We start from the raw sequence: 15774 nt of genomic DNA, 5'->3' as shown, positions 1-15774 counted from the left end.
TTGTTCTGCTTATGCCTCAATATGATTTATAGTCTTTCACCAGGATGGGGGAAGAATGAGGGGAAAGACAGCTAGAGAAGGGGAAAAAAAATAAGGGACAAATAAAGGTAGGCATCTGCTTAGCTTTTACATGGAGAACTCCTAGCCCTAAATCTTCACCTAAAGCTTCACTATGCAGTATTTACATTTAAATACACTTGAGGAGCAGCAGCTGAAAGTTAACGTGAAGGACCAAGTTGCTAGAGAAGGTAAAACAGTGAGGATAGAGCTGCACCTGAGTGAGGTCTGTGGATTTTTTAGAAACAAAGCCCTTTTTTGAATGAAAGAATGAAATGCCTTCACATAAACCAGGCTGGGAGATCCATGTGGGATGGCCTCATTCCTGCAAACATTTGGATGGGTCACACCTCTTTATCCCAGTGAGGGTGTTTAGTCAATAACAGAATTACAACGTGAAAATAAACCAAAGTTGTAAAATCTCTTCACTTTTACAGTACCTGGTATTTCTATGCTACAGAAGGGAATTTTTGCACTCTATTTCACATGATTTTAAGAAAATCCCAACAGGGTGGGACTCTTGGGGTGTCCTGTGCAGGGCCAGGAGTTGGATGATTCTTATGGGTCCCTTCAAATTCAGGATATTCTGTGATTCCATGAAAATTTTAATGAACAGTTTAAAATAAAAAAAAAAAAATCCTTTGCTGCTGGTATATTTTCACCTGTTTTTAAAAAAAAAGATATGAGATACTCACCATACTTCCAGAGACAATTCCAAAGTCATTTCTGTGACCTAAACAAGAAATATTTAAATATTGTTATAGCACTTAGAGAGGGAAAACTCACAAACACACTTGGAACACCAACTACTACTGTCAGAACTTTTCTTTCTTTCTTTCCTCTTCACTTTTTTTCAAAGGAGGGTATTTTTGGCACCTACAAATGAGATTCTTTTCTATGGATTTTTATTTTAAAGCACACAGTGGGATTCCAAAATACACCACTAGAATTGAATACAGTGGAAAATGTTGGTAAGTGCTGGCTGTCATTCCTCAGATCCCACTGTCTTGCCTTTCTTGCACTGCTAATTCCTTTCTGACATGCAGCTTATCTCTGTCCTGAGGGGATCTGATGCTCTTCACCCACTCATGGCTGGCAGAACCAGGGGTGCACACCCAAGTGCCACCTCTGTGAGGGAATCACTGCTCTGTGTCCCACAGGAGCCACCAAGTGTCTCTCCAAAGCTAAACATGGCTTAATTAGCAGTCAGAAAGAGTGACTGCTTCCAGCTTGCTGGAAAATGCAATAAATGTCACTGCATAATGGCTTCACTTCCCAGCCACACTGAACTGCCTGGCCATGAGCTATGGGTTGGCCTCCTCTGCCTTTCACTGAGCACTGAAAGCATTGCCTGCAGGCAAGAAGTTAAAAAACGATGATTAAAGCACCAATTCCCTGTCAGGCACAATCCAGGAGTACTGGCTGTGGAACTCAGACAGAATGGAGAGGGTATTTTCACCTTCCCTCTGTGCAATGGCCTTGCTGCTGCAGCCCTGGAGGAGTGACAGACTCTGTGTGTCCTCTGTGTAAAACCAGATTCTCCTCCTCACTTGGGACATGTGAGCACCAGGGATGGAGCCACAACAGCCCACACTGAAGGGCTGCCTGACCCTCAGACTGCAGAGAAGGATCTGGGATGCACAGCTGCCTCTGACTCCCATTTTCTGAAATGGGAATTGCAAATGAGGCAGGGCATGAGCAAGGTGGGGGGAGAAAGAAAGAACAGGCAGAGAAACAACAAAGGGAGGACATGAAGAAACAGAGTGAAGACTCACTGAGGAAGCACTTCAAAGGCTGGGAAGCAATTACACTATTCCCCACCTGGCATTACTAATTTAGAAAGCACTCCTGAAACCATGCAGTGATCCAATGCTTATAAAAATGTATGCAGATGAAAGAAACCCTTGGAGGGAAGCATTCCAACAGGGAGATATCATGGCATTTTCTATACCTTACACAGACTGCCACAGACATTTCAGGAATATTATTTCATTTTCAGTTTCAGGAATTCTTTATATACATTGTCTACATCATGCTCAACCTGACTTCATCTCCCCTTAAGCATTTGCTTATAGATTTCAGAGTGTATTTGCCTTTTATGCACTGTTTTTTTGCCCTGTGACTCCCTACTAAGCTTTGCTGAACACTCATGAGAAGTTCAAGCAAGGCAAGGCCTTGTATTTATGGAATGAGCTCTGTGAACTGTGTTTGCAAAATGCATTCATCAGTTCTTTCTCACTGCTCCACCTCATGCCTGGCAAAACCAGCACCTGCTCTCAGCCCATGCTCTGGAAGCCTAAGAGTTACTGAAATGTAGTGAAATAAATATGCAGAAACTTCAAAAATGCTGTTATTTTAAAAAGGAAAAATAATAGAATATATCAAAATTCCAACTGCCCTAAGGCTATGCCAAATGAAATGCTAAACTTCAAAAACATATGAAGGTCTCTAGTTTCCAATAAATAGGCCTTTAACCAGTTATTTGCTGTTAACTATGCTTTAAAATTGTATCAGATGGAAAACAGCAGAGTGGTGACAAATCAAGATCTGTAATCAAAAAATAAACCATAGCCCAAACCAGAAATGCAGATGGTATTTATAGATATCAATATGTGCAGAACAAGCTTAATTCCATCCAGCTTTAACAACAGTTTCCAGGAGTTACAGTGCAGGCAGACAAGCCCTGTTCAAGGGACTCCATCTGATTTGCAGACATGTTTAAAGGGAATAATCCAATTACTGCATCACCTGCATCACTGCATGTTAAGCAGGTCTGTGTTACAACAAGCCACTTCCAGAAAGTGAAACATGTAATGATAAAAGAATTCCTGCAGCTTTCTGGAAGCCACAGGCAGCAGCAAGAAGGGCAATGCACTGACCAGCAAACTCTGAGTAACCTCACACTGACTGAGGCCATGAAACTAAACTGCACTGAGTGTGAAAGAAACTGCTTTAGGCAGAGGAAGTCCCAAACTGGACATTTAAAGATGATTCTTCCAGCAGGGACACCAAGGCTTTCAGTGGCACTGCTTTGCTTAATTCTCCTCTCAGCAGGGCTGTAAGAAGATAGATAATTAAGGCTTAAAAGTGTCTTTAGGCATCCATGGGCAACACTGAATACTCAGAAAACTTCTGACCAGGGCAAAGACATGAATGTCCAACTTACATTATTGAAAGTTAGCTGGACCTCCTTCTTCTCTCCCAGTTTCAGAGAAGAGATGGGAAACGTGGATGTGCCAAGAGTCTCATCCATAACATAGTTGGCATCCATGAGAGTAACCTGGAAGAGATATCCATATATTCAATTCCACTGCAAGAAATCCTTTTTTAATTCCATCAAGCCTATCAAAAAATTATATGGAAGAAGAATGGGTCTGACCCAACCCAGTCAATGCCCAGTGCCAACTGACATTTCTTTTAAACCAGGATAAGTGGAGGTGGCACTTCAAGGAACTGAACTGCAGAAGTACACCAGGACTACTCACAACAGGATTTTAATCTTAGCACCTTTATGGCAGCAAATCTCACCATCTTTCCAATACCTTCAAATTCTACATACAGTAGAAGCAAAGCACAGTACCTTCATATTTCCAGTCAGTAAAATTTCCCTATGGAGAAACTTGTATAGTTCTAACTATAAAAAACATCCAGCAACTTTTCAGAGAAGATGGAATCCACATACCCCAGCCTTGACTCCACAGACCAAGATTGTTACAGCAGTGATTTGGCAAAATGTGCAGCATTCCAATTTACACAAAGCTGCCCTCTGTATCCAGCCAGACTTTCAAGTCTCTTCTCATACCCTCCATGCTGGAACAGACATTTCAAAAATGTGATAATATCCAAAGAAGGATGTGGATATGCAAGAACACCATTCCATGCTTTTGCTCTAATCCATGTGGATCTATGTTTAGCAGACTTTTTTTTCCCAGTGGCTGCTTTCCAAGTCCTCAAGATATATAGAAAGAATTTCAAATTCTCATTTACATGGTTTTTATTAAATGAGATCTGCAGACTAATTTGATTTACAGGTTCTTTTTCCACTTTGTGGCATTATATCTTCTAAAATATCACATGTTCGTGGCTTGGACCGCATCTTTTGTAGAAAACAAAAGGAATCAAGATACAATCACTTGAATAATTAGTTGCTACATCTGGGATCAGCCTCTTCTCAGCTATAAAGAATTTTCTTCATCCTGTGCCACAAGCAACCCTTTGAAATTATGAATTCTCTTTCTTTTAGGACAGAGCTCATTATTTTAATGGTATTTACCTTGCTCTGTTTCCTTGAAGAACTTTATGCCCATTCCTGCAATCTCTGAGTTCTGTCTCTTAAAACCAAAAGCAAAAACTTCTTAGTGGGATTCTAAGAGCTGCCTACACTTCAGAAGGCAAATTACCCTTGGGATAGAGTTAAAGATGAAAACTGAAACAATCGAAGGAGTCACAAGGATTGTGGAGTCTGAGCTTCAGAATTCACAGAGTATTTGGGTGGGGAGGTGACTTTACATATTTCTGACACTGCACTCCATTGTAGAATCCAAAGGCTCTTTCCTACTCTGCCAGGTCCACAATTAACCATTATTAAATGTTATCATCTACTCTTTGAGGACAATTATCAGGGAATTTTATTGCACTATCTCAGAAGCAGCAACAGCCTTTAGTTATTGTAAAGATGCATTTCTACCTATAATCCATCTTGCTGTGTTTGTGACTGTAATAATTTTATCCTTTTCAAAACCCTTGAACCAAATTTCGTCCTCAACAAATTCAAACCCTCCTAGAGAACCTGCCTCAGTGAAAAGGAGCTCAGAGCAGGGCCCAGGCTCTGCTCCAGGAGACCCAGCAGTGGCAGAGAGGAACAGGCAGGAACTGATGCCCAGGAAATCATTGTGAATTCCCTAATATCTTTTGTCTCTAGGATGCATGGGATAGTTCTTCAGATCCAACAAGGAATGGGTGTTATGCTCAAACAGTAGAGCCTTCCCCAGGAGCACAATTCCCTTTCAGACCCAAGGTCTGATGGTCACAGGCTCAAGGAAAACCTTCACAGGCTGCAGCCTCTGTCCCAGTTGGCCAATTTAGACTGAACTCTGTAAGCTCTGGTCAGAAGAGAGCAGGTGGCAGGGCCATCCTCTGTGAAAAACAGAGCTCACAAAGGACCAGAGCTAACCCTAAATCCTTTGCCATGCCCACTCAGAAAACACTCACAGCTAACATTCAGCTCTTGTGTGCAGCCTGGAGAAGTTTAACACATGAGACTGAACAGTGGCTTGGCCAACAAGGCTGGAGTGTGCAGAAGAGCCCTGGGTGCGCTCTAGGCAAGGAGGACACAGCAGAACCAGCCTTTTGCTCTGTCTCCTTGGGCAGAGACTTGACTTAAGCCCCACCTATTCCCTATCTGTAAGGGCTGAATCAGGGTAGGAAGCAGGGAGCACTCCGCAGCTGATGTGAGGAACAAGAAGTTACTATCCCTCAGGAGCTGTCCAAAGGTGACTCACAGGCATATCTGGTAATGACTCTTCAGGCTACTCCTTGAATAACTCAATTTATCCACCACTGCTTGCTTAGCACCACAGCTAAACCCAGGTTTAACATTTTAAACAAAGAGGTGATCTTGAGACATCAAATGCCACACATGTGCAAGGCACTGTTGTTTTACCCTTCACCTGCCCAGCCCAGCCATGGGATTTACCTCCAGGACATTCTCCAGACTGGGGTCCAGAATGAACTCAAAGGTCTCATCCCACACGGGGTTGATGTCATTGTTGAAGTGTTTGGTTCTCTTCCTGCAGTCGGGGGCAGTGGGGATGAACAGCTCCACGTAGGGATCTGGAGTGTCAACTGTGGAGCACAACACAGGTCAGGCAAGGGAAAACTCCAGCTTGGGCTGGAAAAAATGATACAGTTCTGTGTACCACTCATGGGAAAGGACAGAAAGATATGCAACTCTTTAAGCTACATAAATGCAATGACAAAAATGATACAACAACTGTAGCTATGATATTTTCTGAAAAATCCTTTTGCTAGGATTTTTTCTCCTGAGAATCTGAGAGGCCTCAAGAACAAAATGCAAAAACAATGGTTATCTGCTGCTGTGGAATGCAACAGGTGCATCTGCGATTGGTCTCATGTGGTTGTTTCTAGTTAATGGCCAATCACAGTCAGCTGGCTTGGACTCTCTGTCTGAGACACAAGCCTTTGTTATCATTCTTTTCTTTTTTTTATTCTTAGCTATCCTGATGAAATCCTTTTTTCTATTCTTTTAGTATAGTTTTAATGTAATATATATCATAAAATAATAAATCAAGCCTTCTGAAACATGGAGTCAGATTCTCGTCTCTTCCCTCTTCCTCGGACCCCTGTGAACACTGTCACAAACAATAAAAAATCTCCACAAAATAAACATTAGGGTTTTAGGAGGAGAGGGGCAAAGCCTTGAGCAAACAGAAGGGCACAGGGACTGAGTCAAGTTTATTGGGAATATGCAAACATCTGCCAGAGAGTGGTGTTTTTAAAAGCTTTTACTTCTTCCTCTCTTTCTAGCCTTTAATGGCTTTGGCTCATGCCACAGCAGCAAGTGTCCCACAAAATAATGAAAACAAGCAGTTTGCTGTGGGTTTTGGATCCTCTTTCACCTTTGCTGGTTTGGGAGTGATGGAGGAAATCTGTCCCAGCATTGCAGTGCTGCACACAGCATAAGGAGCACTCAGTTCTGAAACATTGCCACCACCACAGCCCTGGGGAGTCACCACAGGACGAGGACATCTCATTTACACAGCAGAACCCTGACTGGAAACAGAGATATGGCAACTGCAGCTGATAGGAATTACTGGGGGAGAAAAGAAAACATTGGCAAATCCCATCGGGTGTGTCTAAAAATAGCCATTCCCGAGAGCACAGAATGCTACCATAAAAATGAACTTTCTAACAGTGAAAGCAGGGGTTTCTGTACAACGAGGGGGGAAGTTTGTGTCAAATGGGGCCAGGGCTCAGAAGCCTCCCAGGAGAGCAGGGGAAGTTATTTCTGTGGTTATGGTGGATCAGGAAAAGTTTCCTCCTCTGCTCTGGTGAAACACCCACATCTTTCCAACACTGAAACAGAGAATCACAGAATATCCTGAACTGGAAGGGACCCACAAGGACCATCAGTGCAACTCCAGGCCCTGCCCAGACACCCCAACAATCCCACCCTGTGCATCCTTGGGAGCATTGCCCAAACCCTCCTGGAGCTCTGGCAGCCTTGGGGCTGTGCCCATTCCCTGGGGAGCCTGGGCAGTGCCCAGATTAAATCTTATCATGAGGAAAAGCAAGTCCAAACATTCCTCCTTGTACACATTTTCAGTCTAAAGCTACTTTTTTCCAATAAAGATAAATTTTAGAAACTGGGGGAGTTCAGTAAGACCTTATCCATGAGATTCCTGAGGACCAGAATCACTTCTCCCTCCTACTGGGAGAAGAAAGAAAAGAAGATAACAAAGAAGTTGGGTAATTTCAAATCAAATCAAGTGTCTTTTGGGGAAAAATCCCTGACCAAACAACCAAAAAATAGGCTTTTGGAAATTACTCAGAAGGCTCTGAATGTGTCCCCAGGCAAATCCTATTCAGTGTTATCCTAATCCAACTTGTCAAGGAGTTTTCCACTGTGCTCCATACCTGTGGGGCTCAAATAATTGCTACATTGAGGTGGTCTCAGTGCTCCTTGAGTAATGAACAAGCAGCTATTTTAAGCTGGGGATCAGTAAGGAAAGACTTTAAATAGCAACTTTTATTAGCTGCTGAGGAATTATGCCTGATCTTGCTCTCTTCATTTCGGGCAGGGGAACTGGGGGATCAAGCCCCAAGTCTTTCCTCACAGGCAGATGTTCCAACTTGCCAACTTTTCCATTCCTTCCAACTACTACACAAAGCTCTGCCACAAAGAAAAGAATCAAGAGAAACAAGGCTCTCTGAAACTAAAAATCCATTAAGCGACAGGGTCTTGTTAAGTCTTGATATCCAGCATGATTTTAGCAATAAACACCCAGGCTTGCCCTGCAAAGAGACTGAAGCTGCCTACAGAAACCTTGATTTTAGACAAAATCCTGATGGCTGAGCAGAGCTCTAAGCAAAAGATCAGTGCCTCCCTCTCCATTCAGATCATGCTGTGTGATCAGTCCAAATGCTTACAAAAATCCAATTTTTCTTATCGACACAAACAGCAAATGGTTTCCAATATCCATATTTAAAATCCCAAAGCATGAAGAAATCCCAGACCTCTGACATGCAGATCCATCACTACCTTTCTGTCAGTCAAACCCCAGTAGATGTTGAAACAGAAACTAAACCCAAGGCATGGATCAACTGAACTTGGAAAAATCAGCCTTGGTAGCTCAGTACTGCCAAGTCACCTCACTACATCTCTTTATTAGCTTTTTAACCGAAGGCAAAGATTTAATCACCTGCCCTTTCATGTTTGAGAGTTTATTTGGAGCTTTTTCAGCTAAGAAAATGAAAATCTGTTCTTTTTTAACTTCCTTCTTTAGATGAAAATATATGGGAAGACTGCTTGCTCTGATTAAGATACTGCTATAAGCAATACTAAATACTTCTTTAAGATATATTATATGAATCAAAATCTAACTCCTTGGATCCTTGGATGGGGATCAAAAACTACTAGCTACCTGGCAAATAACACAGAAGTATTTAGCTAATGTATTTCAAAACATTGAAGTTATCAAATGTACATTAAACAGCCAGCGTGCACTCTCAGCATTCCTGCCTGGGCTTCTGCTAATTGATTTGCCAGGTAATGTTAAAAAAAAAACTAAGCTGAAAATGTAACTAAAAGCAGCTTGATCACCCTGTTATCACAGAACCTCCAAATGGTTTGGGTTAGGAGGGACCCTAAAGCCCATCCAGTGCCACCCCCTGCCATGGGCAGGGACACCTTCCACTGTCCCAGGTTGCTCCAAGCCCCATCCAACCTGGTCTTGGACACTGCCAGGGATCCAGGGGCAGCCACAGCTTCTCAGGGCACCCTGTGCCACCCACACAGAGAAGGATTTTCCCCTAGAACGCTCTCCATCCTGCCCTCTGGCAGTGGGACGCCATTCCCTGTGTCCTGTCCCTCCAGCCCTTGTCCCAAGTGGCTCCCCAGCTCTCCTGGAGCCCCTTTAGGCACTGGAAGGCTGCCATCCATATTTTGTTTTTAAGAGGAAGAATCATTATGGTGTATGGGTCAAAAGCTGCCATTCAATCATGACAAGAGAATTATTTATGTCTGAGAATGATCTCTGTCTAGACCTGATGACCTAAATGTCTTTTCCAACCTTAAGGAAAGTTCCTCTTTTGGGGAACTGGTCCTGTGTTGCAGCAGCTGCCTCAGCAGCAGCCACGTGGGGGAATTGCACTTGTTCCCAGGACATTTCTGAGGAAAGCAGAGTTTCTGTGCAGCTCAGCCCTCAGGCTGTTCCTTATGCAAGCCTGCTGCTCCATCACCATTTCTCAGAAACAAGGCAGGCTGAACCAACAGTTAAGCACGAGTATCTCAAACCCCACCTGCCCTCTAAAAAACACAATTAAGCCTTTCAGCACTGATGCCAATGAGGGTCCTGCAATTAGCAGCTTGGAGGCAGATGAGGTCTTGGGTAATTAACAAAATGTTGGTGATAATCCAGATTTACAGCCCCCTCCCACCCAAAGCTCCAGGGGCTGAAGACACACATCCAAAACCAAGAGCAGAGCCAGCATCCCCTCTGCTGGTTTTAAACTTCTGCCTTAGGAATGGCTGAGAGGTAGAAAGTAAGGATTCACTGACTTTGCCTCATCTGATTTATCTCCTTTATTTAAGTCATGGCTATAGGATTCTCCCTTTAAATTGCATTGTGAATCACCAAGTGAAACACACAGTGGACAATAATTAGGGTCAAACGTTTTCACAGTGAAAAATGAGTAATGCTTTAAACAATCTGGTTATTAGGGAAACCTGTAAAATTTTCTGCAATGACTGCAAACCATTTGATCTTGTGTTATTAAGATTGGTGAGATGGCTATCATCAGGCTCTACAGTAATATGATTAATAGTTCAGATATATGATTTATATTTCAGTCATTCCAATTTCAATAACTTCAACAGCATAATTACCATAAAGAAACTATAGAAAGCCTGTTCAAATATAACACTGAGATAGACATATACCTATATAAAAATAAAAAGTGGTAATAACCTTTAATTTATTTACCATTAAGTGCAATCCCATTGATAAAAACTTACTAGGTCCCAAAGGACCATCTTTGTGTATTTCCCACCATTTTTTTGGCTTGCTGCTCCACACTACAACTTGTTCAGCAAATGCAGCTGAGCAGCCTGGCTGAGGTCAAGCCAATAATGGGAATTGCTGGACGACCTCTCTCTCCTGAAAGTGGAAGGAAGCTAAACAACTACAGAATTTCTATTCAAATTGTGAATTTTATGGGGCCTCACAGCAGCACAGAAATTAGTTGATGTCTCTGCCACAGTCAGGAGAAAAAGTAATGAATTTTAAAATCATGAATTTTCCCAGATTCATGTGATTTTTCAGTTTTTAAAAAGGGAATTCTTAAAAACTGTACTTATCAATAACTGTCCCTCCAACCATGGAACAGATACTTGAAATGCTCCAACAAATCCATAGTCTAGCAATTATTCAGATACCAGGAGACTTTCCAGAAAGCCACAGAAACCCAAAAACCCCAGGAGTACTCCCTGCTGCTTGTGTTTAGGGCACCAGAGGGAATGCCAGGGCTGGTGGCTTTGGGGATTTTGCAAAGGGCTGATGCAGTGCCAGATTCCGTGAGCGGAAGGTGACTCCAAGGGAAGTAAGGCACCTCTGAAGCAGCACCTATGCTATGAGAAATCCTGGGATTAGGTAATACCTTCATTAAACATGATTTGTGCCTTTTATGTGCTTTTCATCTCTGGCATTACTTCAGTGGAGGGAAGAACCAGCTCCCAGCACAGGCTCTGCACTATCACCCAGTTCACTGGGGCAGGACACCAGTGCTCCCACTGATCCAGCCTTGAAAGGGCAAAAAATCCCCAAACAAGTCAGCTTTTGGTCAAGCCACATTTGTAGAAGGGCCAAGAAGAAAAGAAACACTGCCTTCTCTAGGTTATCTGCACAGGCCCCAAAATGATATAGTTCAGATTCTTCAGCTCATGCTTTCAAAATAACATTTTCAAAATGAATTAAAAGTCTCCTTCAGGCAGCAACCTGCAGAATTCCTTACCCAAAGAGCTGTGGATGAGAAGACCTATGTGGATTGAAGGAAAACCAGTGAATTTTCTGCAAGAGAAACTCAGAGACAGCTGATGACCCCAAAGGCACATCCAGCTCAGGGAGTCTCACTGAAGGCAGCCAAGGAGAGGACAGGATCAGTGGGAAGTGTCACACTCTTACTCTGTTTGGATTCCTTCTTTACATCTCACTATGACTGATGTTCTTCCCAATTCTCCCATGGATCAAGCATTAGTCCAACCCTAACAATTCTCCCATGGATCAAGCATTAGTCCAACCCTAACACATCTTCAAAGCACTCCTGGGACAGGGGATGAGAGGGAAAAGAATCGAAAGCAAGAAAAAGTCAAATTATCACAGGGGACAAATGGGAGCTTCCTGCTAAATGGAAAGGCCCAAACTGGAAGGACAGTGACATCCACAGGTTCTGGAGGGGAGCCCCACCAGGAAGCTCTGCCTGGAGCAGGACAGCACATGGGACAGTGTCACAACTGAGATGGCCATGATATCCAGAGCACCACCTTACCCCTTCAGAAAGCTGCAAGCATCCACCCTTCCTGTTCTTTAACTCAACCTTTTAGCCCCTCCTGTTGGTGCCCTGCCCCTGTGTGCCCTCTGTTCCCTTTGGTGGCTGCTCAGTGCCCCTGGGCACTCCATGGCTCGTTGCTGTCAGTGCTGCTCACCTGCTGCTCACAGCTGCACCCACTGGGGATGAGGTTGGGCCCATTCCCAATCACCACACACTGTGTGCCTACAGGACAGGAGCAGCTCCCAGCCAAGCTCTGGGGCTGATCACAGCCTGGAGCAGGGACAGAGGGCTCTCCAGCTACACAAGATGGATCCCAGGCCTGAGCCAGCACTGCTCCATGTCACCGTCACAGCATAACAGAGTCACAGGAGAGCTTCGTAAGGATGGGAATGAGCTTTCACCAACGTCTCACAGAAACAGGTCCTCCCTCAGTAACTCCATGGCAAGCACTCTCAGACAGAATGTCTCATCAAAATCGTATTTTTGCAGCTGGGAAGAGCAACATTATCTGGATCAATTTCACTGTGCCCATTTCTAACAAAACTTCCCCCTCCCAGCACTGGATATCCGCACAAAAGGGAAAGGATACTGTGCCAAGGAAACTGAAATCTAGCATTTGGTTGCCTCAGTGTTAGGCTGAGATCTGCAGCAGACATCTTGAGCAGTTGTTAGCAGCACTGTTCATTTAAGATTTTTTTCTTTTATCCGTCTTTTATGGATCCACATTTCAGCCATATGAACACTTGCATATGCAGCTTGTAGGATGTGGAGGATTGGCCAACTCTGACCTACTTTTCCCAGGCTGTTAGGCTGGAAAAGGGGAGCAGTTTAGCTTGTTTTCCCCTTGCAAAAACCAGGAGCTGCTCCAGGGCCTTGCAGGAAGAGCCTTATCTGATGGCACTGCACCAGGTAAGTGCACTGTAGCTAATTCAGGGTGCAGGACTGGCCAGCTGCAGTCCAGACAACAGCTGGATGAGTTCTGGATGAGCTGCTGTAGCACAAACCATAATACAAGCAGGCAGATCTCCAGTTCCTTCCTTTCAGCTAGGCCAGGTTTAAAACCGTGCTCACACCTGTCTGGACTGTCATGGCTTGGGTTAAACAAGCCAGCTCCAACCCCAGGAGCTCTGGCTCACAGGGAACAGCCCCAGGGGACAGGGGTGTGAGGGACAAACAGGGCATGCTGGAAATTTCTTCCTCATTCCCAGATCCCAGGGCCAGACAGGTAAAGGTGTGCTCCCATCCCAGTTTCCTTTGGAGATGTGGGAAGCCATGAGGAAGGGCATCTCCTGAACTCAGCTGGCTGCAGTGACATGGGCTGACCATGCCAAAAGCCACCCAGGAGCTGCTCCCCAGCTCTATTTGGCCAAGTTTTGCAATGAGAGCTGAGGTCTAGTGACTTCACTGCTCCCAGCTCTTGTTCATCTGAGCAGCTAAACTGCAGTGGAGATGAATCCTTGATTCCAACGGGGTGGGCAGCAACTGGGAGAGAAGCTGAGTGCCAGTGCTGCAAGCTAGCAAACTTTAAACATTTTTAAAAAGGGAATTTTTTCCTAAAAATACCCAGAATGTGGAAACCCAGGGCACTGGGAATATTTCTCTGTCTGCTCTGGGGTGCCCTGACCCCCAGGGGAGCACTGACTTTGACCCTCATTCATGGAGAAAGTTTCCCAGACTACAAGATAAACTAGAATCCACAAAAGCGTGAAATAGATTATAGGGAGTAGTGTAGGTGTGTCACTTGGTGAGAAATTTAGATTTTGGAGTTTTTAGTATGTTGTGGATAGAAGCAAGATAGAGGGGTGTCATCCTGGGTTTCTTCTTCATGCTTCTTCTTCCTTCTTCTCCATGGATTTGGGTGGCATTTTGTAATTGGGCAGAAAAGTCCCATTGCAGCTCTTTGGGATCAGTTATTGGGTTAAAAGGGAAAATAATCTAGGTGTCAGTTGTTAATTGGATAGTTTAGTTTTAAAAGACCTTGTAACAAAAGATTGTTGGCCATTTTGTGCCTTCTAATGAAAAGCTGCCCAACTCACAGTACTGAGACTGTTTTACTGATAAGAAATAATAAACACTTGAGTCCCAACATGAACTACTGTCTCAAGTGCCTTCAATCCAGACCCAGAGAAACCAATGACTGGTATCCCCACACTGGAATGACACTGTTCATTACCACAGCATCAAAAGAAGATGAAGCAAGGAAAAGCTGCAAATCCCAAAGAGGATTAAGCAAGATGAGTGATCGCTAAGAGCAGAGTCACACAACTGGTTCCCTCCGTAGATATCACCGTTTGTTATGAAAGCCAGTACATTTAAATACACGCTTAAAGATAGAAGACAAATTTTACAATGCTTCCTCTGACCCAGTTTTCCACCAAGATCCTTGAAAGTCCAGAAGGGGAGAGAGATGTTATGGAAAGGAGATCCAGGTTCCAAGCATTTCTCTTGCACAATGCTGCAGTTTTGGACTCTGGGATTTTTCCTACAAGTTCTTGTACTGTCATGTCAGTAAGGAAGGGCTCTACAGTTTGGGTGGCATCTGAGTAGACTCAATACTACACATCTACTGTATAAGAACTCACTGGGCCAGAGGCAAAGTCTTTTTCAGGAGGTCCAGTCAGACAAGTGATTTTACAAGGTCTGCAATCAGCAGCAAGCTACGCAATAAGATAATTAAATTAAGATAATTAAATCCTCACCAAAACCATGCAGATTTCCTGATTTTTCACCATGTAATAGCTTTATGTAGCAGGTTTGGGGCAGCAGGGGCATAGAATCCTAGAATGGCTTGGGTTGAAAGGGGCTGTAAAGCTCTCCCTGCCATGGGCAGGGACACCTTTTCCTAGCCCAGGTTGCTCCAAGCCCCATCCATCCTGGCCTTGGGCACTTTCAGGGATCCCAGGGCAGCCACAGCTTCTCTGGGCACCCTGTGCCAGGGCCTCACCACCCTCACAGAGAACAATTCCTTCTTAATGTTTTTTTTTTTGTCTTCTTTTTCATTGACCTGTGTTTCTGAATTCAGCAGAGTGCATTGGCTGACCCCAATCTCAATGACAGCTGGTAGAGGGATGCAGCAGGACAGAAGGAAAGGTGTACAGGAGGTGGGTTTTCCTTTATTCCTGACTGTCCTAGGCTGCTACAATTATCTGGCAATAAATTACAGTAATTTTCTCTGAGTGAGCCTGTTTGTGTGGTGAGAGGTGAGAGCTGTCCCTGTCATCACGTGACCCTCTTGTCATGTTCTCTCCCTGTGCTGTTGACAGAGGGAGTGACAGCAGCCAGCCAAGGTCACCCAGCACCCACCTGCTGCACTTACTCAGCTCATAAACCTCAGGAGCTGAGCACACCTCCCAGAGCAGCAGCCTCCAAACCACGATTTAAACCTTTGTACAGCTACAGCTGCACCACCTGGATGCTGACAGGAGGTATCCAGGGTGTGGGAGTCACATTTATCACTCCCACTCCCAGGGGACACTAAAACTGAGACAAGTGACACCAATAAAGGAAGGACTTCTATAGAGACAACAGTAATGGGCAGACACCTGAAATAAGAAGGGACTTGAATGAACTGATGGGAAATAAAGGGTCTACCCTCAAACCTCTTCTGCCCCCTTCCCACCACCCTGGGTGGGGAGTTCTTACAGGAAATCTCATTTATCACTCCCACACATGGATTCAAGGAATGACAAAATGGCCTGAGGATGACACAACCATTTACACTGCCCATTCATGAAGAGCTCAAGAAATCCTGGAAAACTTTCTAGAAATACCGGTTATCTGCCCAGCCTGGGCTTGAGGAGACAGAGGTGTGGATGGGCATGCCAGAGGAGTCAGTGCCTCCATGCCACCCATTGTGGGGGGCACCACACGCACCAGATCTGCCAGCTAAAACTCCTTGAGCACAGGTAGAGTTCAGGGCCTCCAGATGAA

At 44.3% G+C, this 15774-nt stretch overlaps 1 protein-coding gene across 4 annotated transcripts in view; it reads right to left on the bottom strand.

Annotated features, from left to right (window-relative positions):
• The window catches only part of PLA2G4A (phospholipase A2 group IVA), a 69080-nt gene that overhangs the window by 28509 nt on the left and 24797 nt on the right, over positions 1 to 15774 (bottom strand). For 3 of the 4 annotated variants that reach the window (XM_005487027.4, XM_074546300.1, XM_074546301.1), the window contains 3 exons: positions 5753 to 5901; positions 3224 to 3337; positions 753 to 790 (listed from right to left, as the gene is read on the bottom strand). In XM_005487027.4, the coding sequence (XP_005487084.2) occupies positions 753 to 790; positions 3224 to 3337; positions 5753 to 5901 (301 nt within the window). Of the gene's footprint in view, positions 1 to 752; positions 791 to 3223; positions 3338 to 3739; positions 3994 to 5752; positions 5902 to 15774 lie in introns of those variants that run through there. The other variant, XM_074546302.1, reaches the window with a different exon arrangement.

Source organism: Zonotrichia albicollis, chromosome 8 (genome assembly GCF_047830755.1).
Source record: "Zonotrichia albicollis isolate bZonAlb1 chromosome 8, bZonAlb1.hap1, whole genome shotgun sequence".
NCBI classification, from domain to species: Eukaryota; Metazoa; Chordata; class Aves; order Passeriformes; family Passerellidae; genus Zonotrichia; species Zonotrichia albicollis.
The sequence above is the reverse complement of the archived record's forward strand: the minus strand, read 5'-3'. Positions and strand labels throughout refer to the sequence as shown.